This window comes from Pseudorca crassidens, chromosome 11 (genome assembly GCF_039906515.1).
Source record: "Pseudorca crassidens isolate mPseCra1 chromosome 11, mPseCra1.hap1, whole genome shotgun sequence".
Lineage (NCBI taxonomy): Eukaryota > Metazoa > Chordata > Mammalia > Artiodactyla > Delphinidae > Pseudorca > Pseudorca crassidens.
Genome location: NC_090306.1, coordinates 43,272,110 through 43,288,969, shown reverse-complemented (window position 1 = coordinate 43,288,969; position 16,860 = coordinate 43,272,110). Strand labels below are relative to the sequence as shown.

The following is a 16,860-nucleotide window of genomic DNA, read 5'->3' as shown; positions in this document are numbered from 1 at the left end:
ATAGCATAGTCTTAACTGCTGAAACCAAAGATAAGAGAACATCTTGAAAGCTGCCAGAAAGAAAAACAAATTACATAGGAAAGTAAGAAGTCGTCTCATCAGAAACTTTGCCAGCCAGATGGTTACTGAGGCCTGGCTGTATCCCTGCCTTGTAGGTCTACAAGATAACCCAGTGGTATTCCAGGACATTCCCCTGTTTAGGGGCTGATATTAGCTTAGGTGGGTTTCAGTTACCTACAGAAACAGTAACGGGCTGGAACTGAGCAGTGGCTCAGCTAAGCAGTGTCCTCCAGGGCATGGGCTCCAGTTCTCCACAGTGCCCAGCCTTCCTACTCGTGTCACACCCAGCCCCCTCCTCTCTTTACACACACCCGGCCCTGAGCTGGCTGGTGGCTGCATCACCCCTTAAAAACTATTGGCTGTGAGCTGGGAGGAGGCCGAGTAGGTAGAGGCTAGATATACTAGTTGACTGGCCTGAATGCCCCTCAAGGTAGGCCCTGGGATCTGACTGTTGCCTCAGATTCTTTCCCCAGGGGACTTCCCTGGTGGTCCAGTGGTTAAGAATCTGCCTTCCAATGCAGGGGACACGGGTTCTATCCCTGATCGGGGAACTAGGATCCCACGTGCCACAGGGCAACTGAGCCCGTGAGCCACAACTAAAGAGAAGCCCTCGCACCGCAGCGAAGATGCCATGACGCAGCTAAATAAATAAATAAATTTCTTCCCCCAAAGGTGACCTAACCTGGAACAACCAAAGCTGAGTCCAGCTGGCATACCTGTCAGGGCTCTGCTGTCTGCTGAGGGGATGGTCGTCGCTATTAGCAGTAATGTCTGTGGGCGGGAGGGCAGCTGCCAATAATTCAGGATCTCCATGGGGGTCAAGAAGATTCAGGTTTCCTCTCTCACAGCCCCCTTTCTAAGAGTCCCTGTGTAGGCCTCTGTCACCTCACTTTCAGAAGAGAGTTCCTTTCCTGCAGGAGCCACAAGGAGGCAGCAAAGTGCTTGTTGAAGGGCCTCGGCTGGCCCGGAGAACAAGAGGGCCAAATGAAAAGTATCGGAACCGCTGAAGGATGGACACAGCTGAAGCTGGGTGGAGTTCATCTGAGAAGGTGCTTGGCTGAGTGAGGAAAGCTAGTATGGCAAAGGTTAAGGGAATGAGACAAGGGATTCCTGACCCATCCTTTGGACATCTGGATCCTGCAGGTAATTCTTGGTGGCTTCAGCCTAGGGCCACTTCCTCCTCACTTGACCACTCACCCCCAGCAGGGTCCTCAGCTGTGCAGTTCAGAGATCTCTCCTTGTCAATGATTCTTCAGGCAACTATTTTTTAGGAACTCCTCCAGAAAGCCCTGCCTGAAGACTTCTTCAAACATGTATCACGTCCTCATTCATTCAACAAATACCTATTGGGTAACTAATACTAGGCACTATTGTAGGCATTAGGGATACAGTGCTGAAGAAAATAGTTGTTGTTTTTTTTAAAAGTGATTTCGCAGAGCTTACATTCTATTGGGCAAAAATGGACAAATAAAAAATTAGTAGAATACACAGTATGTCAGATAGTAAAAGATGCCATGGAGAAACACAAGTTTCAACGAGGGGTAAGGTACCAGAATGTAGAGTTTACCTTTTTTTTTTGGCCGCACCGCTAGGCTTTTGGGATCTTAGTCCCCCAACCAGGGATTGAACCCATGCCCATGGTAGTAAAGCGCCGAGTCCTAACCACTGGACTCCCAGGGAAGTCCCAAGGTTACCATTTAAAACAGGGCATAAAATAGGCCTCACTGAGATGACACTTGAGTAAAGACTTGAAGGAGATGAAGAAGCGAACCCTGGAGAAGGGTATGCAGGCCGAGGGAACAGTCTGAGGTGGGAGCATGCCTGGCATAGTCAAGGAATGGCCGTATCTTCATTGTGACTGGTGCCAGGTGAGTGAGTGGGAGGAGAAAAGCAAGGAAAGTGTTGGAGAATGACTGGAGGGACAGATCACATAAGGCCTTGTAGGCCACGGTAAGGACTTTATTTTCACTCTGAAAGAATAGGAGCCATTTTTTTTTTTTTTTTTTTTTGCGGTATGCGGGCCTCTCACTGTTGTGGCCTCTCCCGTTGCAGAGCACAGGCTCCGGACGCGCAGGCTCAGCGGCCATGGCTCATGGGCCCAGCCGCTCTGCGGCATGTGGGATCTTCCCGGACCGGGGCACGAACCCGTGTCCCCTGCTTCGGCAGGCGGACTCTCAACCACTGCGCCACCAGGGAAGCCCCCAGGAGCCATTTTTTACTCTGAATAAAATGGAAACCATTGCAGAATTTTGAGCAGAGAAGTGACATAATCGGACCTCACCTTCAAGAGCATTGCTCTGGCCATAGTGATGTGAACAGACTGAAGTCTGGGAAGGGGGAAACAGGGAGACCAGTTGAACACTGACAATTCCTTTTGCATTCAGGAAAGTTTAGGAAATGAGCGCAAATGCTATTCCCCCTACCAAGATGCCTCTCCTAGTCCTCCCTAAGATGCCCCCTTCTCCTGGAGGCTCTCTCAACCTTTGTTCATGCATCTCTTCCAGCAATGGTCAGTCTTGTCTTTGTTCTGGGATTATTGGTGGGCTGTCCTCATCCCCCCAGATCATAAACTCTTTAAGAGCAGATGCCCAGTTGCTTTCACAGCTGTAGCCGCCCCCAGTACAGAGTGCTGTGCACATAGTAGAAACCAAGTCAGAATTTTCTCTAAGGAATAAGTGATCCCATCCCTCCATAGTTGAGCTGCCTTGCTCTTGCCTCTGAGGCTTCTTCCGGGCTGTGTTTCTGCCTGGAGAGCCACATCTCTTTGTGTTAAACGCTTAACCATCATGACAGCCCTAATTCAGTCTGTTTGCCATACTACACGACATAGCTTGTCAATGGCCTGCAAAGGCAGCCTGTCAGAGGTGGCAAGAAGCACATACCAAACACTGTTTGCCAAAGCCATTGGCCTCTCTGGAGGCTACTGAGAGCAAATTAAATGAGTAATTATTGAGTCCTTAAACATTTATTGAGCACCCACTGTGATGTTATGCTCTGTACTAGGCAGTAAGAGTATAAAAGTCAATAAAACAAACTTCTAAGGAGCTTACTGCAAACATAGGGTACACACCACATGCAAAGCACTGTAGAGGGAATAAAAATAAATAGAACTAGGTCCTTGTACTCCCAAGGACTTACCGTCCACCCATCCACCCGTCACTTATTCAGCAGTTACTTAGTGTACTGTGTGAAGGCTGGATGTACTGATGACACTGAGACACAATCCCTTTTCACAGTCCAGTGTGGAGACAGGGTAGTAAATAGGGGGGAGCTGGCATATGTAACAAACACAAATACAGTACAGGGCAGGTGATATAATACAGATGCAAAATAATTGGAGAACAGGAGAAGGAGACGTTCATTGCAGTGAGGGTCTGGAAAGGCCTTCAGGTCTAAGTGGGATTTCAACAGAAAGCTGAAGGATGGATAGAACTAACGCAGGTGGCAGGGGGGTGGGGAATCCGAGGGAATAGAATACTATAAGCACGGAGCATGTTTATGGGCCAAAAAGTAGTCAGTGTGGCGTAGTTCATGGGTAAGAAGCCAGGTGTTACAGGAGCAAAGCTGGGCTGAGATTGGGTTTGGATGAGCTTGAAGGCCAAGCTGAGGATTTTCCTCAGCAGTGGAAAGCCACTGATGATTTTCAAGGAAAAGAGTGATGTTACTAGATCTGCATTTTAGAGAGGCAGCCATGGCAATGTGGAGAGGCTAGAGAATGGATGCAGGGAGACCAATCAGAGGAACAGTAATGACGATTTGAACTAAAGTAGTGTAAAGACCCAGCTTTGAATGGATTTACTCATTCATGCCCTTATTTTGTTCACAGACATCTCGATTATGTGCAAAACCTTGTATTGACTGAAGGTGGGGATGGAGCAGACAGGGAGAAAACAAAAATAAGACCCAGTTTATGTCCTTAAGGATATTATAACCAAGTGAGAGACATGGACCACTAAAACGCTACCACGGTCTTCCCTTGCTTCTGTCATGTGATACTTGGTTTCCCTCCTGTTCCCCACACTCCTCTGGCTCTAGTAGGAGTGCACAGTCTTCTGCCTGTACTCCAGGGGTCGCTTCAGGGCCTGGACACTCTCCTCATGCCTCAGGATATCCCAAGATGACTTCATCTTCCCTTATGGCTTCAAACATCAGCTATATGATGACGATTCCCCAATTTATCCCTAGTCCCAATCTCTCCCCGGAGTCATAGAGCTGTATACCCAAACACCCAACCAAGCATCTCAACTGATTGCCCACTGGCACCTCCAACTCAATTCATCCAAATAAAACTCATCATCTTTCCTTCTTACCCAAACGAGCTTCTCCACTTATGCTCCCTATCTCAATGCATAACTATCACTCTCCATTTACTGCCAAAGCCAGAAACCAGGGTATCATCAGTGCCTCATCTCTTGTACCCCTAAACCCAGTCTGTTATCAAGCCCTATCCAGTCTACATTTTTTTTTTTTTTTTTTTTTTGCGGTATGCGGGCCTCTCACTGTTGTGGCCTCTCCCGTTGTGGAGCACAGGCTCCAGACGCGCAGGCTCAGCGGCCATGGCTCACGGGCCTAGCCGCTCCGCGGCGTGTGGGATCTTCCCGGACCGGGGCACGAACCCATGTCTCCTGCATCGGCAGGTGGACTCTCAACCACTGCGCCACCAGGGAAGCCCCCAGTCTACATTTTATGTGTCTTCTCCTTGGTGACTACCCTAATTTAGGCTACTGACTGATCTCCCTGTCTCTAGTTTTGCTCTGTCAGTCTATGCTCCATACTAAGCCAGAGAGATCTTTCTAAAATCCAGATCTCATACCATGCCCGTTTAAAAACTTTTTAATAGCTTTTCATGAATTTAATCACGGCCTATAAAGATTTGTGTGACAGCTCTTCAGCCTGGCTGTATGATATTCCATTGTATGGTGGACCATAATTTATTTAAGTAGTTTTCTAGTGATAGATGTTTGAATTGTTTGCAAACGTTTGCTACCGTAAATAATGCTATTGTTGTTATATATAGTTTATTTTGCATGTGTGAAAGTATACTGGATTAGAAATTATATTCATTTGTAATTTTGGCAAGTACTGACAATTTACGGTTCTACCGGTAACATATATGAGGGCCTGTTTCTCCATAACCAGGCCAAGGGCATATTGTCGAACATTTGGGGTTTTTGCCTGTCTATAGGTGAAAAATGATATCTAAATGTAGTTTCAATTTTCTTGTGTATGAGATTGAGCATTTTTTCATATGTCTAAGAGCCATTTATCTTTCCTTTTATGTTAACCATCCCATTTTGTTATTGGATTTTTGTTCTTTTTCATATTGATTTGAAGGGATTTTGTATATACCGAGCAAATTAGTCCTTTTGTCCGTGGTATGAGCTGCAAATATTTCCCCCAGTTTGCCATTTGTCTTTGTTTATGGTGTTTTTTGCTCTGCAGAAATTATAGATTTTTATGTTGACAGAATTGTCTTTTTTAATGCTTTGGGAAACTTCGTGCTATTCTGAGATATTTTCTCCACTACAACATATCAATTTATAGTTTTACTATTTTACATTTATTTAAACACAATTGATTCATATGGATTTATTTTAGCGTAAGGACTAAAGTAGAGATACCACATTATTTTTTTTCAGGTGGCTACACAATTGTCTCAATACCACTTACTGTATAATCCATCTTTTCCCTACTGATAGAGAATGCCATCTTTATCATATACTAACATTTTAAATGTCTTGTGTCTATTTCTGGACTCTTTATTTTGTTCTCTTGATCAAATTGTCTATGCTTGCACTAGTGTCCTCTGGATTTTACTATTTTAGATATTGTAGCTTTTATTGGTTTAATATCCAATAGAGCTATTCCCCTTTCATTAACTTTCTTTTTCAGAATGTTCATGGTTATTCTTGATGCAAAAATTTCCATATGAACTTTATATTCAGGTTATATAGTCTGTTGGTATTAGATTGTGTTAAATTTATAGATTAATGAGAGCTGACGTCTTTATGACAGTGAGTCTTTCAACCCAAAAATAGAGTATCCCTTTCCATTTATTCATGTCTCCTTTTGTGTCCTTCAATAGCATTTTTAGTTTTGGGCACCTACATCTAGCACACTGTTAAGATTACTCTTGGTTACATTACATTTTCATTGCTATTGTAAATGATACATTTTATTCTCATATACTTTCTAATTGGCTGTTGTTTATTGACTTTTTATAAATTAATTTGTACCCACTTTGCTAAAATGTCTTATTTGTATTAGTTTTTCAGTTGATATCCTTGGATTTTCCAGTTAGGCTATTATATCATAAATAATGGTAATTTCACCTCTTCTTCTCTAGTTTTTTTTATCTCATTCCTCTCTCTTCTGTAATTAAGTAGGCTAGTACTTCCAAAGCAGTATTAAATAAAAATAGTCACAGGGGCCATCCTTGTGGAATACCTAACTTCAATGGGAATAATTTAGGTTTCCTCATTAAGTGTGATTCTGGCTTTCGGACTGAGATATATACATTTTGTCATGTTAAATAAGTTGGATGTTTCATAAAGTTTGTGATTCTCTACCTTGGGGACTGATATTTCAGAGAGATTCAGTCTGTATATGAGACTCATCCTTTGCAAATGGTTTCTCCTCCCTTAGAGAAAAAAAAAAAGGTGTACAGATATCAAGTAGAGTTCATGTTGACTTAAAATGCATTGTGAATCCAAAGGCAACTTTGTACTGGTCAACAGCTTTATTAAACTTGCCTTCCTAAGAAGGTATATTTGAGCCAACAGCAGAGAGATCCTGTGTCCTCTGACCAAGTGCCCAGAAGGTAACAGCCTTAGGTGAAAGAAAAACTGGTCCTGCTCTAGTGGATGGGAGCCGGGAAGGGCTGTGCTATCAAAGTCTGGGTCCTAGACTGACCACCTGGCAGGAGACACCAAGACCCAAGCCCTAAGAACAGTACCAACAGCTAACATTTTTTAAGCACTTGCTATATACAACGTACTTGTTTAAACAATGAGTGATTTACTCCTCAGAACCATCCTACAAAGTGGGTACTACTATTTCCCCGCAGATGATGGCAAACTGAGGCAAAGAAATATATTAACTTCTCAAGGTCACAAGATGGTAGGTGATAGAGCTAAGGTTTAAAGTCAGGCAGAGCCTGTATTCTTAACCACCATGTCCTAATCCCCCAGATGAAGGAGCCTGGGGCCCTGAGTAAAGATCCAGGAGAAACCATGATGATCGTGGCCTCCACGGTAAGCCACGTCTATCCAGGGATAGTGCTGCACTGTGAAAGATTACCGTGGAGCCAGGGACAGTTAACTGGAGGTTAGATGACTGGTGCCATTGCTAAGTTTTCTTTTTATCCATACTCTTCTTTTTGTTCCTTTGCTGGCTCCTCCTCTACCTTAACTTACATGTTGGAGTGCCCCAGCCATGTGTCTTGGACCTTCCTATTCTCTGTCTACACTGTCTCCCTAGGCATTGGCATTATCTTCATGAGAATGATTCCCTAATGTATATCTCCAGCCCAGGTCTCCTCCGTGACTGGACTAGTGTGCCCACCTCTCTACTCAACACCTCCACCAGGATACCTCACAGGCATCTCATACTTAACATGTCTAAACAGAACTCTTCATTTCTGCGCCTATACAAACCTCCTCCTCCCACAGACTTCCCCTTTCCCCTAGGTTTATTTAACATGCTTATTCAACAAATATTTATTAAGTACCTACTATAGCAGTGAACAAAACAGGCAAAACCCCCTGCCCTCATAGACCTTATATTCTACTGCTGGGGGACATATAATAAACAGGAAAAAAATAAGTAAATTACATCACACATTAGGAGAAAATAAATGCTAACGAAAAAACAAAGCAGGGAAGGGATACAGAATGCAGGGGATGGGGACTGAAACTTTTAAAAGACCAAGTGAGAGAAGCAGGAGATGAGGTCATGACCTCATGAGCTTTTACTCCAAGGATGATGGAGGATTTTGAACAGAGGCTTGATATGAGTGGATTTCCATTTCTTTTAGCTGCTGTGAAGAAATTGGAGGAGAGGCGGTAAAGATGAAAGCTGGGAGACTAGTTAGGGAGCTCTTGCAATAGTCCAGGTGAGAGAAGGTGAATTCAGGGTATTTGGATCAGGAAATAGTGTTGGAGCTGGTGAGGTATGACCAGATTCTGGATATATTCTAAAGAGGGGGGGTTGTCTCATATCCATCCAGGTACTCAGGCCCCAAATCTAGATCTTATCCTTGATTCTTCCTTTTCCCTCATATCCTATATTCAATCCATCAGTAAGTCCTTGTGATTCTACCTGCAAAATATACATCAAAGTCACTATTTCTGCCCATCTTACTGCCCCCACAACCCAGCTAAACCCCCTGAGTTTACCTCTCTCACTTGGATTGCTACAATAGCCTCTTCATCTGATCTCTCTCCTTCCTCTTTTGCCCCCCTACAATCCATTCTCCACAAGTAGACAAAGGGATCATTTAAAACATTAAATCATATCACAGGATGGATGCTTTTGCTTGTCATACTTTAAGGGCTTTCTAATGCGTTAAGAATAAGGGCCAAGGGGACTTCCCTAGGGGTCCAGTGGTTGAGACTCTGTGCTTCCACTGCAGGGGACATGGGTTCGATCCCTGGTGAGGGAACTAAGATCCTGCATGCTGTGCGGCATGGCAATAAATAAATAAATAAATAAAATTGTTTAAAAAAAGAATAAAGATCGGGGGCTTCCCTGGTGGCTCAGTGGTTGAGAGTCCGCCTGCCGATGCAGGGGACACGGGTTCATGCCCCGGTCCGGGAAGATCCTACATGCCACGGAGCGGCTAGGCCCGTGAACCATGGCCGCTGAGCCTGCGCGTCTGGAGCCTGTGCTCCACAACGGGAGAGGCCACAGCAGTGAGAGGCCCGCGTACCGCAAAAAAAAAAAAAAAAGAATAAAGATCAAAATCTATACCATGAACTACAAGGCCTAATGTGATCTGCCCTGATGACCTCTCTATTCTCATCTACCTCCCTCTTTTTCTTGATCATCCTGTTCCAGCCACACTAATCTCCTTCCTCCTCCTCAAACTCACCAAGCTCTTTTCTGCTTTGGAGTTATGCTGTCCCCTCTGACTAGGTCATCTTAGCCTAGCTCTTTGCCTAACTGGTCCCTTATCAGCTGTCAAATCTCAATTCAATTGTCACCTCCTTAGAGACCTCCCTGATAACTCTCACCTAGTATAGCTACTATGCTATATCTAGTATAGTCCATCACACCTTGTATCAGAAAACACAATCTTTCAGGGGAAATAAAATAGGTTAATACTCATTAAGCAAGATCACAAATGAACACGGGACTCTTGAAGCAGAAGGCTATCATACACTGTCAGGGCCAGAAGCGCTAGCCTCCCATCTGACACTTGAATCGCCTGGCAATGTCCAGGTGATGTGTGCTTGACACCTCCACTGAGGGGACCACCCTAGCTGCTGGACAGCTTTGGAATTGTATCTTTCTTATTCTGAGCCGCAGTATGTTTCTCTAAGGCTATTACCCTTTTGTGCCCCTCCAAGGAAGCATAAAACAAATAGAAACCCTCTTTTAGAGGACAGTCTTTCTGGTTTCTCAAGACAGCTCTCACACCCCCAAACTCCCAACTTTTCCTGTAGTTTTGTCCTCCCATCTCCAGGGCACTCTCCTCTGAAGGTGCATCCTTGGGTCGTCTTACCTCCCGGGGCCCACAGCTGCCTCCAGGAATCCAGGTGGGGTCGGGCTGATGGGAAGGGCACTCCTTCTCCCAGGGCCTCTACCTTCTAGAACCGCGGCCTACAACCCTCCCTCCGTTCCTTAGACATCAACCTCCCTGCCCCTTCTATATGTCACGTCTCTCCGGCTAGAGGGAGCTCAACATCATCTCCCCGTGTTGTGCCTAGCACAGGGCCTGCCACAGAGTAGTTTCTCTAAAACCTTTGGTGGAATCAAACAATCCATAATTGGTCCTGAGAAACTATCAAAGAGTCCTAGATGTCTCAGGAGGCCGCAAGATTCGGAAGCCGAAATCTAGTCGGCCGCCCGGCCCCACCCTCGGGCCAGCCCCTTCCAGCGTTGCCTCATCTCGCTACTCAGGCTATCCTGCCCCAAGTCTCGCCTTTCCCTTTAATCACTTTCTCCAACCTGGATTCTATAATCCCTGACGCCTCCCTATATGTTGTCCCAATTGGGAAAGCCTTTAATTTTGGCTGTTAACAAAACAGCCACACCTTCGCTACCACGGCCACGGCCACGCCCCCTTACCCAAGTTACCGGGGTGAACCGGAAGGGGTTGCGCAGCCCTTAGTTCGTAGACCCGGAAGTAGACGGGCCTCACGGAAGCCGGCTTTGGCCCTGCGGCTGCTGCCGTCGCCGCGGAGAAATTGTTGGAGCTGGCAGCCTAGGAATGGTGAGACCTCGCGGTTCGCCTCTGAGTGTTCTGAGCAGAGTTGGGGATGAAATGGAGTTCTCCAGAGTGCCGCTGGGGACGACACCCCGCCAGGTTTGGGGCCCCGCCCCGGGAGCGCCCCGATAATCTGCGCATGCGTGGGCCGGACCGGGCCAGAATCTGGTCCTAGAAGTTACGCATGCGCAAAGGTGGCATGCCGAAGGTAGGGTGAGAATTGGTCTGGGAGTCACCCTTTCCCCGCCACCGGCCCGTGGGGCTTAAACCAAGGCTGCGAGGGCATCGGGGTTCACTCGGTGCTTTGCTTTTGCGTTGCAGGGCTGACTTCGTCACCACTCCTATCCCGAGCCCGTGAAACAGACCTGGACTAATCCCCTACTGTGGGTGTGCCCTTGGGGGGAGAACGAGGGGTGGAGGGCCGGAGAAGGCAGGCGGCGCTGACCCTGCCCCAGTCTACCCGCGGAATCGGGCCCTTCACCCTCTCCCCAGGTGGCAAGATTCCCAGCCGTATCAAATGGTACGGCGCGAGGAGCGCACCTGGGGGCAGGGCTAGAACGCTGCGCGGAGAGATACCCTGGTCAGAAGGGGCGGGACTCTCCGAAGCGGCGCGCTCCGCAGAGTCCCTACTACCTGAGTTCTCCGGGCTTAGGCGAGGGCCCCGCCCAGGGTGGTTGATATTTGCTCAGTTCCCAAGCCGCGTTTTTTAGCTTCCACGAGGTACCACCCATTAAATCTTCAGCCAGAGCTTCAGATGAAAAAAGTGAGATGGACTGGTGGGAGTTCAATCTCCGTTTCCTTTTCCCTGCTTTGGGCTGGGAGGGGAGCTGAATGGGCAGCTGACAAAAAGTGAGCCAAGAATCCCTTGTTTCTTGCTAGTTTATAGTCAAGGCCCTTAACCTAGGGGCTATGAGTAGAATTAGAGTGGTTTGTGAACCACTCTAATGTGTACATTTTTCTAGGGTCCATAGCTTTTATCACTGTCTCAGAGATGTCGGTGACTTTCGAAAGACTACTGGTTTATCAGGGTCATATTGGCAGAGTATATTGTGTCTCTTCTCCTGGTGTTTTCCCTAGCTTATGGGATCCTGGGGACCTGTTCCAGTATAAGGAGGTGAAGCTGGCCAGTTCGAAACCTGAGCCTCAGGGAGCCTCATTTCTCCTTTGCAGAATCTCTTCTCAGCCTCTAAGCTCACCTGGTCAGAATCCTTGGATGAACCTGTGGGACCCTTCCTTCTAGCCCTGTGGTTTGGAACCAGTGGCTTTGGGACTGTGAGAGGATGGACAAAGGTAGTATGAGGCCGGGCCAGCTCCCCAAACGCTCAGGCGCCAAGCATCTGCTGATTCCACCCCGTGCCTGGCACGTGTGTCTTTCGGTCCTGGCTGGGCATTGCCACCTCCCCCTGGGCCAGCACCACCCACGTACCTCTCAGCAGAGGCCACAGTTGACTGACTTGCTGTTGAGCTGACGCTCTTTGGCATGGCTGCATTTTGATGGCAGAGGGAGCAGTTATGCCCAGAGCCCGGTGTGTCGGCATCACCAGTCTGACCTGAGCACCATGTGCTGCACGACATGACACGTGGCACCGGGAGAACTGCCCAGCGTGGAAGGTCTGGGCCCAGATGGGATCTGGATGGCCAAGGAACTCCCACCTTAAAACTTCAAGTGTCAAGGAAGCAGGGGAGGGACCAAGAGGGCTGGTAGGGGAAGGGGGGCTGAGGAGGGTTCCCATGTGCAGAGGCTCAGGGCTCTGCTAGGCATTTAGGAGGCCTGGGTTCACCACTTCTCTTCTTCTAGATTCTCAGGGGCTGCTAGATTCATCCCTGATGGCATCAGGCACTGCCAGCCGCTCAGAGGATGAGGAGTCACTGGCAGGGCAGAAGCGGGCCTCCTCACAGGCTTTGGGCACCATCCCTAAACGGAGAAGCTCCTCCAGGTACTAGGGTTTGAAGGGCCAGAGGCTGAGACTGCTGCATGCCTTCACCCCTGTTGGGAATGGCTCCCTGAGCCCCTCTGGAGCCCAACTGTTGGCAGACTCTTGTGCTTTTCCTGTCCCTACTAAGTCCCTCCCAATGAGACTGAGAGCAAGGGAGGGAGATCTTAGGTTTTGGACAGGAAATCTTTGTGGTACAGTACACTGTCATCTCAGGGGTGGAGCATAGCAGTTCCATGCCCCATCCACTGAGCCAGAGCAGTTAGCATCCTACCTGCTGGGAACCTGCTCTACTTTGGGGGCTGGGTGTGTGTGAGTGGGTACCGGGGATGGGGCACAGAGCGTTCACTGGGTAGGACTATTCTCAGGTTCATCAAGAGAAAGAAGTTTGACGATGAGCTGGTGGAGAGCAGCCTGGCTAAGTCCTCTACCCGGGCAAAGGGGGCCAGTGGGGTGGAACCAGGGCGCTGTTCGGGGAGTGAACCCTCCTCCAGTGAGAAGAAGAAGGTAAGGATTGGGAGACGTGGGGAATGGAGAGGGGTGGGGGCCAGTGCCAGATTTTGTGTTTCCCCACAACCTTTGCCAGCTGGCAAGAGCCCTGCAGAGGAGGCTTGTGAGAGGATCAAGCTGCCCCGGCCCACCTCAGATGCCTCCCTCCTGGGAGCCCATCTCTCGCTACTCCGCTTTTCTTGCTGCGCCCATCACCACCCTGTCAGTGCATCCTGTGTCACATTCTGTGTGGGAGGCACAGAGCATGCATCTATTCTGGGAGCAGACAGCCTGTTCCGAGCATTGCTGGCTGTAAAAATAACCCCCAGGTGGCATTGCTCTGGCCCCAGACACTGTACCAGCAAGAGTGTTTTCCTGGTATCCTCCCCTCCCACCCTCCATGCTGGGGTTGGGGGGCGCCACCAGCAAAAAGAAGACCCCATATGGTCAAGGACTGTGTAGAAGTACTTTGATGGGGGCGGGAAGGGGGAGGGATGGGCACTGGAAAGCTAGGCCCCCTGCCTGTGGCTTCTTGTTGGGTGGGGCTGGAGCTGCCACACAGTGTGCGAAGCTCTGGGCCTGAAGCCCTAGCTGCCCTGATGAGCTCACTCTGCTCCTGCCCTCTGCCCAGGTGTCCAAGGCCCCCAGCACCCCTGTGCCGCCGAGCCCAGCCCCAGCCCCTGGACTCACCAAACGTGTGAAGAAGAGCAAACAGCCACTCCAGGTGACCAAGGATCTGGGCCGCTGGAAGCCTGCGGACGACCTCCTGCTCATCAATGCCGTGTTGCAGGTAGTGCTTCCCACCACAGGGGTTGTGTTTGCCTTCTCCCCACAGCCTCCAGTTCCCAGCCCCCCATCTAGCCCGGCAGTGTCCTGTAGGTGGCCCGGGAGGGTTCTTCCCAGCTCTGAGGCTGGAGCAAACCACTCTGGGGCCTTGCAGACCAATGACCTGACATCTGTCCACCTGGGCGTGAAGTTCAGTTGCCGCTTCACCCTGCGGGAAGTCCAGGAGCGCTGGTACGCCCTGCTCTACGATCCTGTCATCTCCAAGTGAGTGGGTTGGCCCCAGCAGCGGCGCGGTACTGGGGACACCAGAATTTGGCTCCTGAACAGAAAGAATTGTACAGGGGAGGGGCCTGGGAGGCAGGGCTCCTTGGGGTCTTGTATCTTCTGAGATGATACTGGAGACCTGCCAGGCTTCAGGGGGAAGCTGCTTCCTGATACCAACCCTGCTAATCCAGGCTGGATGTCAAGGAAGTAGCATGAGAGAAAACACCATATGAGTGCCAGGAGCCCTATTCTACCACCGTGTGCTTTGTGGTTTGGGGCGGTCACCTCCCAGCCTTCCCACACTGACCTCCCACAGTTTCTTCCTCCAGAAGAAGGAGTTGGAACAGAAGAGCACCAGGGCCTCTTCCAGCTCCAACAGTCCAAATACACCTATGCACACACACAACACACACTCTTCCTTCTCAGTCACTTCGTTTGATATCATCATAATTCGGTCGAATAACACCCATCTTCTACTCCACAGCCCTTGTCACCACTTAAGCTATAGCCACAGCCCTGATATACCAGGAAATGGACAGGGCACAGCTTGGGAAAGAGGAGGTGGCTAGTGGGTGGCAGCTTTGGCCAAGTATGGAGAAAGTTCTTGGGGCAGGAGCAGCAGCTGGTCTCAGGATCTCCCTCCAGACTGGCCTGTAGGCAGCTGTGCCCTTGAGCCTCTTCACGGGGTTGAACACAGGAAGCTGAGTTTTCTGAGTTGCCTGTTGATGTTTTCAGCAGACGCACGAGGTCACAGGTCCTGTGCTAAAGCCTTGGGCTCTTCCTGTAGAGGGCCTGGATCTTTGAGTTCTGGATCTCAGAGGCCTGCAGGCTTTGGAGAAGTAGGAACCCCAGATTGCTTGACACCCTTCCTTCAACCCTGCCCTGCCCTCTATCTCCCTCCTGCCCAGGCTGGCCTGCCAGGCCATGAGACAGCTGCACCCAGAGGCCATTGCCGCCATCCAGAGCAAGGCCCTGTTTAGCAAGGCTGAAGAGCAGCTGCTGAGCAAAGTGGGATCGGTAAGGCTGAGGGCTGGTAATGCCGAGGGGCAGGGCAGGAGCCGGCTAACCTGGAAAACTGACTGCGGGGAGGCTCCACTGCTTGGAGACGCACATACACCTGCAGGGCCTTTGTGGACCGGGTCCTCAGGGAGAGCCAAGCCTGGCTTCCTGGGCGGCAGTAGCTATCAGTTTTTCCACCTCCTTCTGGGGACTGGGGCAGGGGGCACGGATGGTACAGCAGAGACAGGAGCAAGGAAACCCAGATGCCCAGAGTGTGCTTCTTGCCCTCCAGACCAGCCAGCCCACCTTGGAGACCTTCCAGGACCTGCTGCACAGACACCCTGATGCCTTCTACCTGGCCCGTACTGCCAAGGCTCTGCAGGCCCATTGGCAGCTCATGAAGCAGTATTACCTGTTGGAGGACCAGACAGGTAACTGGGCCCAGGAGCTGGCAGAGTGAGGGTGCGTGTATGTGAGTGTGAAGGGGGCTGGACACAGCTGCCCTCAGGTGCCCTGTAACAGATCCCTCCGTGGCCCCCAGTGTCTTGTTCGTCTCTCTTTGCAGCAAAAACCACTTCCTTCCAGAGGGAGGGAGAGTGGCTGGAATGGTCTTAGGATCATGGTGAGGGTAGCCAAAATTGCCTAGAATCCTGAACAAAAAGACTAAATGGCAGAGTTGTCTCCCACTTCTTGACTTTTTTGGTTTTTTTGACATGTTTTACCATTACATAAATAATAGTATATTCTTCACAAGTAACATTCAAACATGAGTAAAATGTGAAAGTCCCTTCACCGCTCACCTGTCCCCTTTTCCCACCCACTTTCTCTAAGGATTTCTGCCTCTTCCCTCTCTCCACACTCCGTCTCACTGCCTCTCCTTCCACCAAGCATTTGTGCTGTGGGGCTGTCTTCAGGCCATTCCCAAATCCCTACAGGGACTTTAACCCAGGCCGCCTGTCTTTCTCCTTTCCCAAGGGCCAGAAAGCTTCCTCTCTTCCCTCACCAGCAAAACTCTCACTCTCCTAATAACAGATACTAGGAAAGCAGTCTGATTAACCTGCAGGAAGCTCTTCAGTTAGATTTGGGTTTCAGGGTCAGACTTTCACAGTCCAAGCACACTTTACTTTCTAAAGATTATTGCACGTTGGCTACTATGTAGTTGTTCATACTGTTCTGAAAATGAAGCTTCAGTTCTGCCTGTCACCTTACTCGCTAGGCCCTGCAGCTTCTGGATAATAAAAGATTCCTACCAGAGGATTTTAGGAAATCTTGTCAGGGGAGGCCCCATCTTTCCTTCCTGAGGATCTCTGCAATTTAGTGCCCAGTGGGCAGCCGTCTTTATTCCAGATATCTGCTGCTGCCTCAGGCTCAGCTATCACTGACCTCCTGCAGAGAGAACAGACACTGGATAAAGTTTATTTTTGCTGCTGTTGCTAGCTCCTTTGTCACTATTTTAAAAGTTACCATGTGTATATTTGTTTTTTTGTTTGTTTGTTTTTAACAAGTTTATTTTTGGCTGCATTGGGTCTTCATTGCTGCGCGCGGGCTTTCTCTAGTTGTGGTGAGCGGGGGCTACTCTCCATTGCAGTGCGTGGGCTTCTTGTTGCGGTGGCTTCTCTTGTTGTGGAGCACGGGCTGTAGGCACGCAGGCTTCAGTAGTTGTGGCACGCAGGCTCAGTAGTTGTGGCGCCCGGGCTTAATTGCTCCGCAGCATGTGGTATCTTCCTGGACCAGGGCTCGAACCCACGTCCCCTGCATTGGCAGGCGGGTTCTTAACCACTGCGCCGCCAGGGAAGCCCCTATTGTGTATATTTGTTAACGTAAAGGTATAATATTTCTCTTCAAGGGTCGTCTTACGTGGATATTTGATTTCTCCTTTGCTATTTCATGCTTGGAGTC

The 16,860-nt window shown here is 49.1% G+C and overlaps 1 protein-coding gene and 1 long non-coding RNA gene across 6 annotated transcripts in view; one reads left to right on the top strand and one right to left on the bottom strand.

Annotated features, from left to right (window-relative positions):
• Positions 1-10,631, bottom strand: part of LOC137201883 (uncharacterized) — a 26,568-nt gene extending 15,937 nt beyond the window's left edge. Inside the window, exon 1 of the long non-coding RNA XR_010932394.1 lies at positions 9,785-10,631. This is a non-coding gene — a long non-coding RNA (uncharacterized lncRNA). The remainder of the gene's footprint in view (positions 1-9,784) is intronic.
• The window catches only part of MCRS1 (microspherule protein 1), a 10,055-nt gene continuing 3,568 nt past the window's right edge, over positions 10,374-16,860 (top strand). Inside the window, exons 1-9 of one of the 5 annotated variants that reach the window (XM_067696428.1) lie at positions 10,376-10,495; positions 10,811-10,872; positions 11,660-11,779; positions 12,288-12,426; positions 12,792-12,930; positions 13,544-13,702; positions 13,853-13,962; positions 14,871-14,979; positions 15,254-15,392. In XM_067696428.1, coding sequence (XP_067552529.1) covers positions 11,770-11,779; positions 12,288-12,426; positions 12,792-12,930; positions 13,544-13,702; positions 13,853-13,962; positions 14,871-14,979; positions 15,254-15,392 — 805 coding nt within the window. In that variant the 5' untranslated portion in view covers positions 10,376-10,495; positions 10,811-10,872; positions 11,660-11,769. Of the gene's footprint in view, positions 10,496-10,810; positions 11,010-11,659; positions 12,101-12,287; positions 12,427-12,791; positions 12,931-13,543; positions 13,703-13,852; positions 13,963-14,870; positions 14,980-15,253; positions 15,393-16,860 lie in introns of all 5 variants that reach the window. The other 4 variants (XM_067696429.1, XM_067696426.1, XM_067696431.1 and 1 more) reach the window with 4 other exon arrangements.